The sequence below is a fragment of the Peromyscus maniculatus genome, chromosome 8 (assembly GCF_049852395.1).
Source record: "Peromyscus maniculatus bairdii isolate BWxNUB_F1_BW_parent chromosome 8, HU_Pman_BW_mat_3.1, whole genome shotgun sequence".
Lineage (NCBI taxonomy): Eukaryota > Metazoa > Chordata > Mammalia > Rodentia > Cricetidae > Peromyscus > Peromyscus maniculatus.
The window spans coordinates 10,218,977-10,236,380 of NC_134859.1; the positions used below are offsets into that span (position 1 = coordinate 10,218,977).

The 17,404-nt window shown below is 50.7% G+C and overlaps 1 protein-coding gene across 1 annotated transcript; it reads left to right on the forward strand.

The window, feature by feature from the left end:
* The first annotated feature begins 295 nt into the window (after positions 1 to 295).
* On the forward strand, positions 296 to 9,390 carry Nagpa (N-acetylglucosamine-1-phosphodiester alpha-N-acetylglucosaminidase). Its single transcript, XM_006984665.3, has 10 exons — positions 296 to 443; positions 540 to 998; positions 2,659 to 2,798; positions 4,380 to 4,488; positions 4,690 to 4,818; positions 5,521 to 5,726; positions 5,838 to 5,885; positions 6,673 to 6,774; positions 6,860 to 6,923; positions 8,629 to 9,390. Exons 1-10 carry the CDS (start codon positions 358 to 360, stop codon positions 8,837 to 8,839), a joined length of 1,554 nt encoding a protein of 517 aa, XP_006984727.2. The 5' UTR covers positions 296 to 357; the 3' UTR covers positions 8,840 to 9,390.
* Positions 9,391 to 17,404: the final 8,014 nt, after the last annotated feature.

A 17,404-nucleotide genomic window follows, 5' to 3' on the forward strand; every position in this document is an offset into this window, starting at 1 on the left:
CAGTGGCGCACGCCTTTAATCCTAGCACTCGGGAGGCAGAGGCAGGCGGATCTCTGTGAGTTCAAGGCCAGCCTGGTCTACAGAGCGAGGTCCACGCAGGCACAAAAACTACACGGAGAAACCCTGTCTCGAAAACCAAAGATAAATAGATAAAATTAAAAAAAAAATTTTTTTAAGTAAATAAATATTTAAAATTACCTATCGCCCTTCCAGCGCCCTTCCAGCCTTACCCTTCCTGACGGAATTTGGAGGCTTAATCTTGTAAACAAGGTGTCCAGGCCCTTGGTACCTGAAGTACACAGCAGCTGGCCTGGAGTCACATGGGGCGGGCCCACGTGACCAGAGTCCCAATCTAATATGGCGTCGCCCAGGATATGCGGACTGCTCTTCCTGCCCTCGCTTCTCTGCTTGCTAGGAGTGGCGTGGTGCAGCCTGGGCTCGGGGTGAGTGCAGATGCCGGGGCCGGCTGGCTGGGGTCCCCCTGTTCTGCGTGCTCTCGGGCACAGCCCTCTGAGCTCACGATCGCCCCGTCCCCGCAGGGTTTCCCGCGACGATGACCTGCTGCTGCCTTACCCACTCGCGCGCACGCGTCCCTCGCGGGACTGCGCCCGGGTGCGCGCCGGCAGCCGCGAGCAAGAGAGCTGGCCTCCGCCGCCCGCGACCCCTGGCGCCAGCCACCGCGCGGCCGTGCGCACCTTTGTGTCGCACTTCGGGGGCCGCGCGGTGGCCGGCCACCTGACACGGGTCCCCGAGCCTCTGCGCACTTTCTCGGTGCTGGAGCCCGGGGGACCTGGAGGCTGCGCGCAGAAGCGCCGTGCCACCGTGGAAGACACAGCCGTCCCGGCCGGTTGCCTCATCGCCCAGAACGGTGGCTTCTTCCGCATGGGCACCGGCGAGTGCTTGGGGAACGTGGTGAGCGACGGGCGGCTGGTGAGCAGTTCCGGGGGGCTGCAGAACGCTCAGTTCGGGATCCGCCGCGACGGGACCTTGGTCACCGGGTGAGGAGGTAGAGAGCCCGGGGCTGTCCCGGGCAGAGGGTCTCCGATGTGCATTTAGAGCCGTGCCCTCCGTGCCTAGATCACCTAACCAAGCTTCCTATTATTCAACTTCAGAGTAGGGATGCTGACAACTTCCTCGAAGTTTACTCGTGTGTTACTGAACGCTTGCTCTGTGATCAGGCCGTGTGTGGGGCCCTGCGGAGGCGACCATGAGCTTGAACGCATAGTTTGTGCCTTAGCGAACTTTCCCTAGGATTAGAGAAAAACGTTTCGTGGTCAGCGAAGCCATGGAACCATTTGGAAATAATATAGAGTTTATGGAGAAGTCCTAGACAGCTAGCTGGAGGCCTTTTGCTCTCCCGGATAGAAATCTTGGGTAGGCAAGGAGTGGCATCTTTGACAGTTTCTGACTGTATCGCTTGAGATTTGGCAGCAGCCAGAGGTGACAGCAGGCAGGCAGGAGTAAAAGATTGCGCCATCTAGTGTCCCAGCTCTCTTGCAAGAGGTACAGTTTTTGCCAAGGCCGGAAAGTGGACTTTGCCGAGCTCTTAGCATCCCCTGGTTGCGGTTTCTGGGCCTGCGCAGGCGTCTGGTTCTTCATGCTTCAGCAGCAGCCAGCGCCACAACTGTTGGTCTTGTGTCGTCAAAAGCCCTAAAGGTTCTTCCAGTGACCAGCGCCAGCAGTTTCTCTTCCCTGGCTCTGCCCTTGGACCTCAGTCAGTGCTGCTTCATCTTCTCCACACTTCCACTGTCTCCCTTGCCCCTCTCTTGGGCTCCCTTCAGACTGTTCAGCTATCTCGTTGCCCTGGCCACTGTCTCAGTTACTCAGTTACTGCTCTTTCTATGATGGTCTGCTCCCGTCCTTTTTTGTTTTTTTCTTTCATGTGTGCATCTGTGTGGGCCCATGTGGAGGCCAGAGTTTGATTTCAAGCATCTTCCATTGTTCTCTGGCTTATTTGCTGATACGGTCTGAATCTGGAGCTCACTGATTCAATTAAACTGGCTGGCTAGCAAGCCCCAGCTGGCCTCTTGTTTCCCTGGTCCATCCCCCACACTAGGGTTACAGCAGCTTTGACATGGGTGCCAGGGATCTCTAAACTCAGGTCCTCATCCTTGGGAAAAAAGACTTTCCGGCCCATCCTCCCACTGGTTAGCTGCCACGCAGCTGCCTATTCTGACCGTTTGTAGCGCACTGCTACTTCTTTGTGTTATTAGGTCAGCACAAGTTACTAAAGATGGCAAGAGAAGAAGATTCTTTCACTGTGTCTAGTGCAGGCGCACAGAGGAGGCAGCACAGGAGAGCATCTTCCAGCTCACTCCCCAGCTCAACCGAACATCTGCTTATACATCCAGAGACGCAGTGCTGGCACCAATCAATCACAGCCTTGCCTCGTTAGCACCCATCACAGCCGTCCTGCTAGACTACCAAGGGATATGCTCTCGCTCTGACCCAGATAGAAATAGTTGCAGGGTCACCAAGCAAAAAGTTTGGCACAAACTGTTTCAAACAGCCCTGGCTGGGCAATCAGGTGCAGTCTTCGTGTGACCGCCTTGAAGTGTCTGTGGAACAGCTGCTAACGAATGAATCAATTAGGAAAATCATAGAAAACCTTGGCGCTGTCCCTGCCCTTGAGCGAGCCTCTTGCCTCCCTGCTTCCAGGTACCTGTCTGAGGAGGAGGTTCTGGACACTGTGAACCCGTTTGAGCAGCTTCTGAGTGGGGTTGTGTGGCTCATCCGCAATGGGAGCATCTACATCAACGAGAGCCAAGCCACCGAGTGCGACGAGACACAGGAGACAGGTCAGGAAGGGAGTCGGCGTGGTGCTTTCTTTCTTTCTTTCTTTCTTTCTTTTTTTTTTTTTTTTTTTTTTGGTTTTTCGAGACAGGGTTTCTCTGTGTAGCTTTGCGCCTTTCCTAGAACTCACTCTGTAGACCAGGCTGGCCTCGAACTCACAGAGATCCGCCTGGCTCTGCCTCCCGAGTGCTGGGATTAAAGGCGTGTGCCACCACCGCCTGGCTTTCTTTTTTATTGTTGTTATGTTTGTATTTATTTACTTTGTGTGTGCAGAGGACGGGAGGGGGCACATGCCACAGTGTGCAGAGGACGGGGGTGGGGGGACATGCCACAGTGTGGGGGGGAAGGTCAAAGGACAGCTAGTTCCCTCCTTCCACTTTGTGAGTCCTGAGGATTGAACTCGGGCTGTCAAGCCTGATGGGAGCCACTGAGCCACCTCCCTGGCCCCAGCATCGGCTTTCTTGAGACCCAGGACCAGTGTGAGCAGGCTACTCTTCAGCGTTCCCAAACATTTACTGAGAAGCTATTCAGTGCCTAGCACTATGGTGGGAGTCATGGAATTCAGCCTTACTTGGAATATATAAGAAGGAAAATACTTGGAAAGTATTGACAAGTGCCAAGAAAGAAAGAGGAGAAAGGGACCAGTGGGGAACGGATGCACAGGGATGAGAAAAGTGCTGCAGATTTGTGCCACAGTGACCGCCACATAGCCTTGGAGCTTGTCATAAATACAGAACCATGAGTCCACACACCTTCAACCTCCCATTCAGGAACCACTGGTTAAGTCCTAATAACCCGAATATGCAGGCTCTCCCTTGGTGACGCTGATGGATGCTCAAGTTTAAGAGCCACTTGGGGGTGGGCTAGTGAGTTGACCTGATCAGTAAAGTGTTTGCCCTGGCAATGTGAGAATCTGAATTCGAGCCCCAGAAAACACATAAAAAGCCAAGGTGTACACTTGCAGTCCCAGGCGTAGTGAGATGGGAGGCAGCGATAGGTGGATCTCTGAATAGCCAGATAACCTAACCTATGTGGGGACATTCCAGGCTAACAAGAGACCCAATCTCAAACGGAAAGCGGAAGACATCTGAGGGGCAACACCTGAGGTTGTCCTCTGACCCCCACAGGCATGTGCACACCTCCAGAGTATAAAATGCTGGGGTGTGAAAGGATGCTTTGGTCCTGAGATTCTCTGGCTATTTCAGGGTAGAGAGTGGGGTGGGGGGTGGGGCGTGTGACTGTCTTTTACAGTTCCCAGCCAGAGTGCAGCGTGCAAGGCCCTAAGGCAGAGAGTACCTGCTAGGTGAAGGAGAACCACGGAGATGAGGGCTTCATGCAAGGCCTGTGCGTTTTCGCCTGCCAACACAGAGGTTTCTACTGGAGACTGAGGTCACATGAAGCGTTTTCTGGCTGTGGCATGGAGGCTCGCTGGAGGTGGAGCTGGGATGTGTCTCAGTGATCTAGTACTTGCCTTGTCTGCATAAGGTTCTGGGTTCCTTCCCCAGCAACAGCAAAAGAAAAATAGTTGAAGAGCTTAGAGGGTCCCCTGCAGGGCTGGGTAACGAGCCAGGCCCCTTCTCCTTCAGGTTCTTTCAGCAAATTTGTGAATGTGATATCAGCCAGGACAGCCGTGGGTCACGACCGTAAGGGGCAGCTCGTACTCTTCCATGCAGATGGACAGACAGAGCAGCGTGGGTGAGTCCCAGGAACCCCTGGGGATGTTTGCACTCAGTTGCCCCCACCTACTTCTGGGGCAGTGGGTGGGACAAGACAGCTTTGGGGCTATTTTAGAAGTTTCATCTGCCCCAGTAGGAGTGATAGTATTTACCTACTGACCAAAGGGAGACAGTTAAGCCAGAGCCCGAGGGGACTCAGCTCCATCCCCCCTCTGCACAGCATCAACCTGTGGGAGATGGCAGAGTTCCTGCTGAGACAAGATGTGGTCAATGCCATCAATCTGGATGGAGGTGGTTCCGCCACCTTTGTGCGCAACGGGACCCTGGCCAGTTACCCCTCGGATCACTGGTAAGATGAGCACCTCAGCGGCCTACCTCCGACTGTCTCAATTCAGTCAGTATTGGGACCCTACTGTGTTCCAGTCTCTGGTTCTCCAAAAGTGAGCAGAAGAGCCAAGATCTCTTTCCTCGGCGGCCTGCGTGGCCCACACCTGGGAACCTGGGACAGTGGTCAGGCTAGTAAAGTAAGAGCTGAGGAAATGGCTGGCCAGCACTGAGGGAACCTTCCACCAGAAGGCACAGTGTAGCAAGGGAGAGAGCAGCCTGCAAATGGCCCAGTGAGAGGCAGGAGCAATGGCTCAGCAGGAAAAGGATTTGCCTTGCAAGCAGAGGACCTGCGTTCAAGCTCTAGAACACACATGAGAAGCCAGATGTGAGTGGCACAGGCTTGGAATCCCAGTGTTGTGGAGGAAGAGACAGGTCAGCCTGACACTCGGGCCAGCCAGCCTAGCCTACTGGGCAAGCTCCAGGCCAGAGAGATAAATCAAACAAACATTTAAATGGCGAGTACCTAAGGTTGTCCTGACTCCATGTGCACGTGTGTGTGTGTGTGTGTGTGTGAACACACATGCACATGCCGGGGTGCACGTGTCAGGATGGAGGTGGAGGCAGGCTGGAGCGGCCCTCTAGGCAGCAGCCGGGACTGAAGAGGCCAGCTGAGGCCAGCACCAAGGCCAAGACCTCTCCTCACAATGAACCCCACCCCCCACAGCCAGGACAACATGTGGCGCTGTCCCCGCCACGTGTCCACCGTGGTGTGTGTGCATGAACCCCGCTGCCAGCCACCCAACTGCAGTGGCCACGGGACCTGTGTGGATGGCCACTGCGAATGCACCGGCCGCTTCTGGCGGGGTGCCGCCTGCAGCGAGCTAGACTGCGGCCCCTCCAACTGCAGCCAGCATGGGCTGTGCACAGAGAGTGAGTGGGGAGCCCGCAGGGAGGGAGGGTGGTGCTCTGACGGGACCCCAGTTCTCTTACACCAGGCCCGCCTCGGCCCTCACCTGGCCTCCATGGTCTTGCTCTTTGCAGCTGGCTGCCGCTGTGACGCTGGATGGACAGGGTCTAACTGCAGTGAAGGTGAGAGCTGCTGGTGGCCTGCCAAGCTCCTGGAGAGGGTGGCCTGGCCATAGGCAGCTGTTACAATGCCTTGTCCCTCCTTCTGGCTTGGAACTTGCCTTCAGAGCCTCTTCTCACTGCGTATGCAAATCTTATAGCCTCCCTGGATTTGCTGAAAAAGTCCCACCAAGTAGGAGGCGGATTTCAGCACTGTCCACTCAATTCCAAAGACCAACAGCAAAATCCAAGGTGTGGCCAGGCCACACCCCTGAGGGAGATCCACGGAAGTCCTTAACACCTGGAAAGCAGGCCCTGGTGTTCCTAGGCATGGGTACTGTCACTCCAGTGTCAGCCTCAGTGGACTTCCCTTTCCCTGTCTCTTCATTCTTTTATGGTCACCAACTCTATAGCCCACCTTAAATCCAGGTGATATACTTGTTTTTTATTTGAGACGGGGTCTTAATGCAGCCCAGGCTATCCTCTAACTCACTGTGTAGCCTAGGATGGCCTTGAACACCTGCTTCCTGCTTCCACCTCCCAAGTGCTGGAATTATAGGCATTTGCCACCATGCCCAGCTTGTAGGGTACTGGGAATCAAACCCAGGGCCCCGTGCATATCAGGCAAGCTTTCTCTAGAAACTGAGCCACAACCCTGTTTACAACTGGGTTGTCTTTGAGGGCTGGCTGCAGGGATCAGGGGGCATCTATTTCAGCATGGCCCTGCACACATCCAGAAGCCGAGCTGTCCTATAACAGTAGACCCTGCCACCCAAGGAGAAACCTACCCACCACGATTTCCTCTCCACAGAGTGTCCTCTGGGCTGGTACGGGCCAGGTTGCCAGAGGCCTTGCCAGTGTGAGCACCAGTGTCCCTGCGACCCCCAGACTGGCAACTGCAGCATCTCCCAAGGTACAGGGCCTCCTGGAACCCTTGGGGCAGGTCTGGGGTAGGCAGACCCTCCCCAACCCTGCATCTTCTGTGTGGTGTCTTACAGTGAAGCAGTGTCTCCGGCCAACTGAGGCCACACCAAGGGCAGGAGAGCTGGCCTTTTTCACCAGGTAAGTGTTTCAGCAGAGGCAGAGCCCCCACACCCCATCCATGAGGTTTGGCATCCGTCCAGGCACCAGCCAGGCCAGAAGGGTGTGGATGATCCTCTACTTTGTAAGCTCAGGGACAGTCACGGGTGAAACTGGCATCTACGAGTGCAAGTGGGGAAGACGGGGCCACTGCCCGGTGGGAGTCAAAGGTGGCAGACGATGGGCTTGATCCCCCTGGCCGCAGAGAGTCGACTCTGATCCCGGAGCTGGGCCTTAGAGACAGGAAGGACTTGCCTCACTTCTGGACCCTTCCATGTGTTCAGGCTTTGTGTTGCTGTTGCTTCCTTTCCGCTGCTTCCTGGGTCTCCAGTTCCCTCCCCAGAGGGCTCATGGGAATGACTGTGAAGTGTGGCATGTGGCTCAATTGGCAGATTGTTTGGAGGCTCTGGGCCCGACCCCCAGCACGTCATAAGCCAGGTGTGGTGGCACGTGCCTATAATTCCAGCACTTGGGAGGCGAAGCCGGGGGGGTTGGGAGTCTGAGGCCAACCTGGGATACATAAGACCCCAAATAGATTCTTGAGCTGGGCCCTTCTGGCGTAAGCCTGTCACCCCAGCTGTCGGGGAGGACAGCAACTTCAAGGTCCGCTATAGCTACAGACTGAGTTCAAACCCAACCTGGGCAACTTAGTGAGACTCTGTTTTAACATAAAAAGTAAAAAGGGAACTGAGGTTGTAGCTCAGTGGTAGAGCATTTGCCTAGCATGTACAAGGCTCTAGGTTCAACTCCCAGTACTTCAAAAATACATTAGTGACATCTGAAAAGCAGTAATGTTCACATTAGAAGTGTGTGTGTGTGTGTGTGTGTGTGTGTGTGTGTGTGTGTGTGTGTGTGTGTACATGCATGTGTAAGTAAAGGCAAGCAGATATCTGAGTTTGAGGCCAGCCTGGTCAACAAAGTGAGTTCCAGGACAGCCAGGGCTCCACAGAGAAACTCTGCCTCAAAACAACTAAAAAACCTCCTAGGGGCTAAAGAGGTGGCTCAGTGGTTCAGAGCACTGGCTGCTCTTCCAGAGGACGAAGGTTCAATTCCCAGCATCCACTTGGCAGCTCACACCTGTCTGTGACTCCAGTTCCAGGGGATCCAACACCCTCACACAGACATACATGCAGGCAAAACACCAATGCACATAAAATAAAAATAAAGAAGTGTGTGTGTGTGTGTGTGTGTGTGTGTGTGTGCGTGCGCGCGTGCACGTGCGCGTGCATGCGCACACTTGTGTATCTGTCCACCTTGTTTTTCATTGGCCTGAGACTCGAAGGTTAGGTTAGACCAGCTGGCCCATGAGCTCCACCTTCCAGGCAGTGCAATAACAGTGTGTACCGTTGTTCTTGGCTTTTTTTTTTTTTTTTTTTTTTTTACAATACCATTCAGTTCTACATATCAGCCATGGGTTCCCCTATTCTCCCCCCTCCCTGTTCTTGGCTTTTAAAAAGTACTTTCTAGTGATCAAACTTGGTTCTTCATGTTTACAAGATAAGCATGAGCTATCTGAAATATTTTTAACATCCTTCAAACATCAGAGAATGCCTCTCTTATTCCCCGCACGTGTCTTCAGTATGCCCCGGTTCCCACCCAGCCCCCTGGGCTCAGCATTCCCCAAGTGGTTTCTGCCTGCCCGAAGCTGCTCCTCAGTCCCCCCACTCATGTGTCCCTTCTGTCCTAGGACCACGTGGCTGGCACTTACCCTCATCCTAGTTTTCCTGCTGCTGATCAGCACTGTGGTCAATGTGACCTTGATCCTGGGCTCCAAGGCAGAGAGGAACCGACATCTCAGTGGGGACTATGTGTACCACCCACTGCAGGAGATGAACGGGGAACTGCTGGCTGCAGAGAAGGAACAAACAGAAGACACGTGCAACCCCTTCAGGGACTGACAGACCTGGGCTGCCCGATGACGTGCTCCAGATACATTGTCCCTGCGCCTCACTTTTATGGGGAAGCATGTGGGGGCACTGGCATGGATGCTGCACGCTCCACTCCTTGCCTGGCCGTGCCCCACCTGTCCCTGTGCTGTGGCTCATGCCACCCCAGCAATACGGAACTCCGGAGAGCCTGCCCCTGCTTCCCTGCCTGCCCGTGTCTGCTGCCCAGAGGCCTGTCTCCCACAGGGGTCTCGCCACTGCCAAAGACTCCAGGAGGCAACCAGCAAATGAAACTCTGTAGCCCCATCGTGACAAGAGTGGCCAACTCCCGGGCCACCGCGCAGGGATGGAGTAGAAAGACTAACCTCCTGGCCCAGCCACGGCTCACCGCCTTTTATGCAGCCTCGTTGCCGGATTGCCAACTAGAATCCTGACACAGGAAGCTCCTCATGAGAAGGGATGGGGAGGGAAGGAAGTCACCCTGTTTACAGACTTTCTATTTTTGTTGTCCTGCTCCCTAAAGGAGTTTTCTAATACTTGAATAAATTGGGATACTAAATCGAGCCACCCGGTCTGAGTCCTGTGCAGGGGCTCCTCAGGGGGACTCAGCCACTTCCAGTGCCTTCCGTTAACCAATCTTGCACAAATCTGGCCAGGCACAAGGCCACCAAGAGACCATGTGAAGTTGTGGTTCCCTGTTCCGGCAAGTGCCGGTCAATGTTGCTGCAGGCTAAGGTGCACTTTGAAGACGAATTTGATTGGCCCTAACCATTTTCCATAGGTGGTTGTCTAGTTACTTTCTATTGCTGTGATAAAACATGACCCAGGCAACTTATCAAAGAAAGCATTTGATTTGACTTACAATTTCAGGGTGTTCAAATCCATGATGGTGGGAGCAAAGGAAGATCTGAGAGCACCTCAAAACTTACCCGAGTGATACACCTCTTCCTCCAAGGCCCCACCTCCTGATCCTCCCCAAGCAGTTCCACCATCTGAGGCTTCAAATGGGCCTATGGGGGTCATTCTCATTCAGACCACCACCTTCCAATCCCTGGCCCCCATAGGCTTGTGGCCGTATCACAGTGCAAAGTGCACTTAGTCCAACTACAAAAGCCCCATAGCATTCCACAGTCTCAACCCCGTTTCAAAGTCCAAAGTCCCTTCTGAGACTCAAGGCACTGTAGCCCCCTGTAAGATCAAAAAGCAAAGTACATAGGTCCAAGATACAATGGCACAGAATATGCATTACCATTCCCAAAGTGAGGAAGCTTCCAAACCCCTTTACTTGTGTATCCTTCGTGACTCAAGCCAGAACCCCATGGAGGACACGGCCAAGTCTGATTGCCTACTTGGGGTGGAACCTGGTCCCATTCAGTCACATCTGCAGAAACTTTCCTTTGGTTGCTTTTTAGCAGGAAACTCCTTAGCCCTTTCCTTTTCACAAGTTGGAAGAGTAGCTGTGTGGGGTCCTGCCCCGAGGGCACCCCTCCACACTTCCTTTATTCCCTTTCTCCATCAGGACTCTCCTCTCTTTCGGAACAAGCCTTGGCACCAATATTGTGTTTCCTGGTTTTCTTTTTCTCCTCAAACTGTACATTTTATTTCTTTTTGCCCCACTTGCTCTTTTTCATTCTAGACCTGCATACGAGTCATTACTAATAACCAAACAACAGAGTCAATATCAGACCATCTTGAAATCCCCAACAAGCTGGGCAGTGCATACTTTTAATCCCAGTACTTGGGAGACAAAAGCAGGTGAATCTTTTAGTTCAAGGCCAGCCTGGTCTACATAATGAGTTTCAGGACAGCCAGGGCTAAACAGAGAAACCTAGTCTCAAAAAAAAAAAAAAAAAGAAAGAGAGAGAGAGAGAGAGAGAGAGAGAGAGAGAGAGAGAGAGAGGAGGGAAGGAAGAAGAAGAAGAAGAAGAAGAAGAAGAAGAAGAAGAAGAAGAAGAAGAAGAAGAAGAAAGAAAGAAAGAAAGAAAGAAAGAAAGAAAGAAAGAAAGAAAGAAAGAAAGAAAGAAAGAAAGAAAGAAATTAGAGATAAAAAAATAAATATCGGGGTCTGGAGAGATGGCTCAGCGGTTAAGAGCACTGGCTGTTCTTCCAGAGGTCCTGAGTTCAATTCCCAGCAACCACATGGTGGCTCCCAACCATCTGTAATGAGATCTGGTGCCCTCTTCTGCCATGCAGGCAGAACATTGTATACATAATAAATAAATCTTTATAAATAAATAAATCTCCTTCACCAAAGCAATTACTGTTATTTTTCAATTCAGCCTCAGGCAAATTCTTAGGACAAGAGCAAAAGTCAGCCACATTTTTGTCAACATATTGCACATATGATCTCTGACCAGTTTCTAATATTACTCTCTCCTGAAACCTCTTAAGCTAGGCCGTCATGGTCCACATTGCTTTTAGCATTGCTGTCCTCCAAACTCCAGCTAGTATAGCCCCTTAAGTCTTGTTTATGAACTATTTTCCTAGTCTGAAGTCCCAGTCTTCCACACTCCTCCAAAAACAGCATGGTTAGACCCATCACAGAAATAGCTCACTTCCTGGTACCTACTTTTGTCTTGGTTACCTATTGCTGCAATGAAACACATTGCCCAGGCAGCATATAAAGAACATGTTTAATTTGAGTTATGGTTTTAGAGGGCTAGAGTCCATGATGTAAGAGGGAAGAAACAGTTGAGAGATAGCATCTTGATTGGCAACGATCAGACCAGCAGGCAGAGGGGAGAGGAAGAGACAGACAGACAGAAACAGAGAGAGAGAGGGAGAGAGGGGGGGAGGGGAGGGAGAGGGAGAGAGAGAGAGAAACACCGAGAATTCCATGAGGTTGTTTTATTTGAAACTTCAAAGATCATCCCAGTGTTACACATCCTCCAAGGCCACACCCCCTAAACCTTCCCAAACAGCTCCATCAACTGGAAACTAAGTATTAAAATATATGAGCCAATGGGGATCATTTCTCACTGGTGGTGTTGGTCTGGTCTGGTTTGGTTTTGTCAAGACAGGATCTCATGTAGCCTAGGCCAGCCTCATACTTCTTACATAGCTGAGCATGACCTTGAACTCCTGAGTTTTACCCCCACCTCCTGAGTTCCAGAAGTGCAGGCATGAACCACCACAGCCAGTTTATGGAATGCTAAGTATGGAACCCAGAGTTCTGTGCATGCTAGGCAAGCACTCTTTCAACTGAGCCACAAACACATCCCTAAATTTAAGTCAATTGTCCATGTTTAAAGTCAGTGCTCCAGATTCTTGGTTTCTCTTTAGAAGAGACGACACACGCCCCTGCTGTCACTCAGGGTAGTGACTTGCTGTGACCAAGTAGTGACATTCTTCCCTAGCCCTTTGGATGCCTTCCCCAAGCTCCCAGGCCAGCAGCAGTGTCCCCAGTCTGCGACCCACCCCACCTAGTGTGCCTCAGAGCTGATCACTCCTGGCCCAGGAAGGGACTTCAGGAAGGGCCCAAAAGGTTCCCCATGAGTATGTGATACTGCGCGCTTAGCGTCTGTGAGAGGAGCAGAGCTTTCCAAGCATGTTTGTGTTCGTTATCTTTTCACCATGCAACTTCCTGGGAAGATGTGCACTGATATCTGTGTATGCCAGGCAGGCAACTCTGACAGAAAGAGTCTGTCATGGCATGCTCTGGGGCCCTTGTAAAATGAGTAAACCAAGCCATCTGAACCGCCCCGAGCCCTGTAGAATATTTTTTATTTTGCCAGAGTTCTTTCTGAAGTCTCTGTCTACCCAACATCTAGTTCCCCTTTTAAATTTTGTTTTGTTGAGACAAGTTCTGTGTAAGAGTTGGGGGACCCCTCGGGGTCAGTGCAGAACACACCCAGACACCAAATTCTCAGCACAAAGATTTATTACCCCAGAGGGACGAGGTGGGTGGGGGAGTAGGGCATTATTTGCCTCTGAGCGTAGCCAAATAATAAATTTTGGTTGCTGGACCTTGGTGTTCAGTCTCAGAAATGAGACAGTGGTCAAATAAGAGGATAGACCTTGGGGGCTAGCTTTGGGAATATAATCTAAGGGTTAGCAAGGGAGAGGGGAGGGGGAAGAGCAAAACCTGTCTGTGCTTGGGCCTCTTAGAGCTCTTCCTTCTGGCTGGACTAGAAACTGCAATGTAGCCCAGGCTGTACTTGAATTCACAGTGTTCCTCCTTCTTGGTGAACCACTAAGCCTGGCTTTTTGTTTGTGTGTTTTTGAGACAGTGTCCTGATATGTAGCCCAGGCTGGCTTCAAACTTATGATCCTCTTGCCTCTGCTTCCCAAATGCTAGGATTACAGTTGTGTATCACCATGCCTGGCTCAGTTCCTTTTCTTCTAATCACAATAATCCTGTGTAGCTGGCCCACCCCAGAAGGACCTAGGCAGTGGTTATGTAGGAGGTGGCCCCAGAAAGTGCTGGTAGGGGACAAAAGGGAAGGTATCCTGTCACAAGAGGACATTGGCACTTCCCAAGGCCAATTTCTACACTTAAAAGCCTGATATAGAAATTAAACGTGTGTGTGTGTGTGTGTGTGTGTGTGTGTGTGTGTGTGTGTGTGTCTCCATGGCTCATAATAGATTCTCAAAGGAGTTCATGTCTTGGGAAAAATCTGGAATCCAGGGAACAGCGCCAGGGTTTCACATTATGTTTCCTGGGAAACATCTTGGGAGGTCCAGCAGGATTTGGAACAGCTGCGGAGCAGTCAGCCCTAGCTGCCTCTGTCTCCCTGTCAACCACCTTCACCTCTGAGCAGCTGTGGCTGCTGCCCCCAAAGCCCTGATCAGATTCCCACAGCGGCTGCTTCTGCCAAGACAGTACCCGGTACCCTGAGACAGCACCTCAGGAGCAGCTCTGGGCACAGGGAGACTGGGGCAGGCTTTGCCCTCTCTGGCCCAGGCTCCCAGAGGCCGCCTCAGGGGAGAGTTGAGGACTGAGGGAGATGTCAGTGTGGCCAGCAGCTCAGCCCTGAGCCCAGCCCAAGGCTCTCTTGGGAATTGCCTTCCTCAGGTACACCTTTCTCTGAGGCTGCAGAGAAATCTATGGGAGAACAGCAGTGACTGAATGAGTGAACAGGTGAATGAATGGATGAATGAATGAATGAATGAATGAATGAATGAGTGAATGGGTGAATGAATGAATGGGTGAATGAATGAAAGGGTGAATGAATAAAAGGGCGAATGACTGAGTGATAAATGAATGGGTGAGTGAATGAATGCACTGGTAGCAGGTGAGAATGGTCCTCCTCGATTAGATGATGTTGCTGAGTTCTAGGATGTCACACAGAGGAATCAACCATCCTCTGCTCTTCCACATGACAGCTCCAGTACCATGCTGTTCCACTCAGCAACAAGCACCCCTGCTCTTAAGCCATGAGGGGACGAGGCCAAGCCTTGTGCAGGGCCCTTGCACTTTACTGAGGCAGAAAGATTAGCTGCTGCTAGACCCTCAGAAAAATCGGCTGAGAAATTCTAGGGTTTGGTTTTTTGTTTTTGTTTTGTTTTGTTTGAAACAGGGTCTCACCTTGTAGCCCAAGCTGGCCTGGAACTCACTACACAAACCAGACTGGCCTCAAATGTGTGGAAATGCACCTGCCTCCACCTCCTGAGAGCTGGGATTATAGGTGTGCCCCACCACAGGTGGCTACAGATAAGAAATTCTGGAATTGGTCCAGGACTGGCACCAGAGATCTAGGAAGTTGACAGCAGATGATATTTAAGCATACAATGTTTAATGCCTCTGTTAAATCCTAGGATCAAGCAAATATTCTGCTTCTCCAGCAGCCGGCTCACTGAAAAGGAAGGTGTGGTTGTTTTTGACCGATTTGTTTTTCAGAGTTAGAAAAGACCTTCTTGTTGCACAGCTCACTGCCATGTGGTGGAGATTGCCCATGAACTCACATGGAATGTCCGGTGCTTCTAAGTTGTGAGGCCCACAAGAGAGTCCCATCAAGACACCATGCTGCATTTTCTTCCTGTGGTACCCTCCCATGAAGGAATATCACAGGAGTTACAATAGAGGGCAGTCCTCTGTGTGTCTAGAGGATGCCTTGCTAAGGCATTGGAGGCTGTGCAGATCTTCACAAGGCCTCTTTCCCTGATTTGGATATGCTGTCTTGTCCCTGTATGTCATGTATGGACCTGCTCTGTGACGATGTCTCTCTGGTTTTTGAATTGCAATTCTTGTAAAGATCACATCTGTCTTTTCCATTAAAACCCCTCAGACACTGATTGTGCCTTCCAAACCCCCTTTCCAGAAATCCCCTGCCAACTACATACACTGGTGTGAGATCACTTCTTCACCTAAGAAGTTTCCTGTAGTCACTTACCTGAAATGGATCCCTGACCACATTCTCCTGGGTTCAAATCCCTGCCTACTCTGATTCTGCTGCCCTTAGATATGGGGCACACCTTTAACCATGACAGTGACCCCTATGTGAGGTCACAAGGCCAGGCCTCACTGTTTGGGAAATCTCAAAGGCTGTCCAGGCGCATGGGTATATTTTGGGTTAGTACTCATGGGAAGTATCTGAAGGCATCTTTTATGACCATTTCATGGGAAGAAGCTCAGACCCAAGCCTCCTTTTCTCCAGGGAACTTTACCCCTGGGAAGAGCAAGTCCAGTGGGGATGAGGTGTGCACACTCAGTCCCAGTGTGCAAAGTGTAATTCTTGGTTTATCATGTCAGAGAAAAGAAGAGTGGGGAGACATCAGTATTTCCTTAAACAAACAACACCCCCCCCAAAAAAAACCCCACACAACAAAATGGAGAGCTGGAGGGAGGCGGGGCTCTGTGAGTTTAGTGCTCACCAGTCTATATAGTGAGCTCCAGGCTGTGAGACCCTGACTTTTTTTTGGGGGGGGGGGCAGGCTATGTTTCCAGAAGTGTTGATTGGCTCTTGTTGTATGGTTGGTTTTTGTGTTTTGAGATGGGATTTCACTCTGTGACGCAGGCTGCCCTCAAATTTGGGGCTTTGGTTCCTGACTTGTATTATTCTTTTGTTTTTTTATTTTTGAGCCAGGGTCTCTCTGGCTGGCCTAGAACTTGCTTTTTGGATCTATTAAGTTCTTTAGGTTTAAAAAGGCTTGCTGTAAAATGGTGCATTATTGCATTTATTAAAAATCATATTAATGACAAAAAAAATCAATCCAGGTATTAGAAGTGGACAAAATGATGTTAACTAAAGAGTTGGATGTTTTGGATATTGAAAACTACATGTTAAGAATTCTTGTATGATTTGGGCACTCAATGTGTACTAGATGGAACTTAACAAGCAATATTATAAATATTATAAACATTATTATAAATATTATAAACAAGTTCTTTATGTTCCCAGAGCCTTTCATTGGTTTTTCACAGTAAATTATATACATCTCAAAAGATTTATTCTTGACAGGAATCCATATTATTTGCATAAAAGTGAAAATGGTTTAATATTTATGTAGATAATACAAAATTCTTGTAAGTGCATTTGAGGTGTGGGGAAATAGTTGCGTTATATTTAAAAGTAATTAGGAAATTGAAAAACACATTTATAGGCTAATTCCGGGCTTCCTGGAGTCTGACCCTGGTACTCGGTACTCAGGTACCGGTATAAACCGGAAACAAAAGGCCGCCCAGGGTTCTGCTGCTGCAGTGAGAAGTGAGCGACTCACAGTCCTGGCTTCTGTGTTTCTTCCTCCCAGATGAGGGCGGCACAGTGGGAACTGGTTCAATGTGAGATGGGGCTTGGGGAATGTGTGGGTGGCATGGGAGAGGACAGAGCACTAATTATATCCCGGGGTGTCAGCTGATTTAAAGGCTCCAGGTAACTCTGTCACCACAGAACCCCCATGTCAACACGATGCTGTAATGTCTGTGCGGGTGTCTTCTTGGGAGAAGGGAGGTCTAGGTATGGAGACGAGAGTGTTGAAATACAACACAACACAGGACCGCTGTCTCACTGCACACATATTACAATAGGAGTTCTCACCCAGCCAGTCTTCCACTAAATAGTTACATTTATAATTTGTAGAATGAAAATAAAATCACACCATTGCGCTATCCTTCTTGCTCGAATTGTTGCCATTTTCCTTCTCTCCCCCTCTCAGAATGATGATGACATGTTTTCATTATTGACCGATGTTTACAGAAAAATGCTAAGATGTAAACCTACCGTAGGCTGCGCCTGTTCAGTGATGTGTGCATGTGTGTTACAGGTCTGAGTACTAGGTACTGGATAACCAGGTAGGGGATTCATCTCTGGACAACTAATTCTCCCTCCATCGGCAATGCTTAGTTCCCTACAGCTCCTCGTCTCGGGAAGAGTCCCCATGAGTTTCCCCTCCTACCCGTAAAAGCACGTCCAGTGGTATTCCCCTTGTTTCTGTCTCATTTTGGCTCCCATATTTTCATGGGTGCAGTTTCCATGTCATTTCTACAAGACACCCTTCCCGTGTCTGTGAGTATCAACATGGAACACACCAACACATCTGCCACCTGTCCCTCCAGGAGCCAGCTCAGAGCTGCAACCCGCCAGCCTCTGGTTCTCTAAGGGAAGGAGCACAGCACACTTTACTGTCCTTGGACCTGAG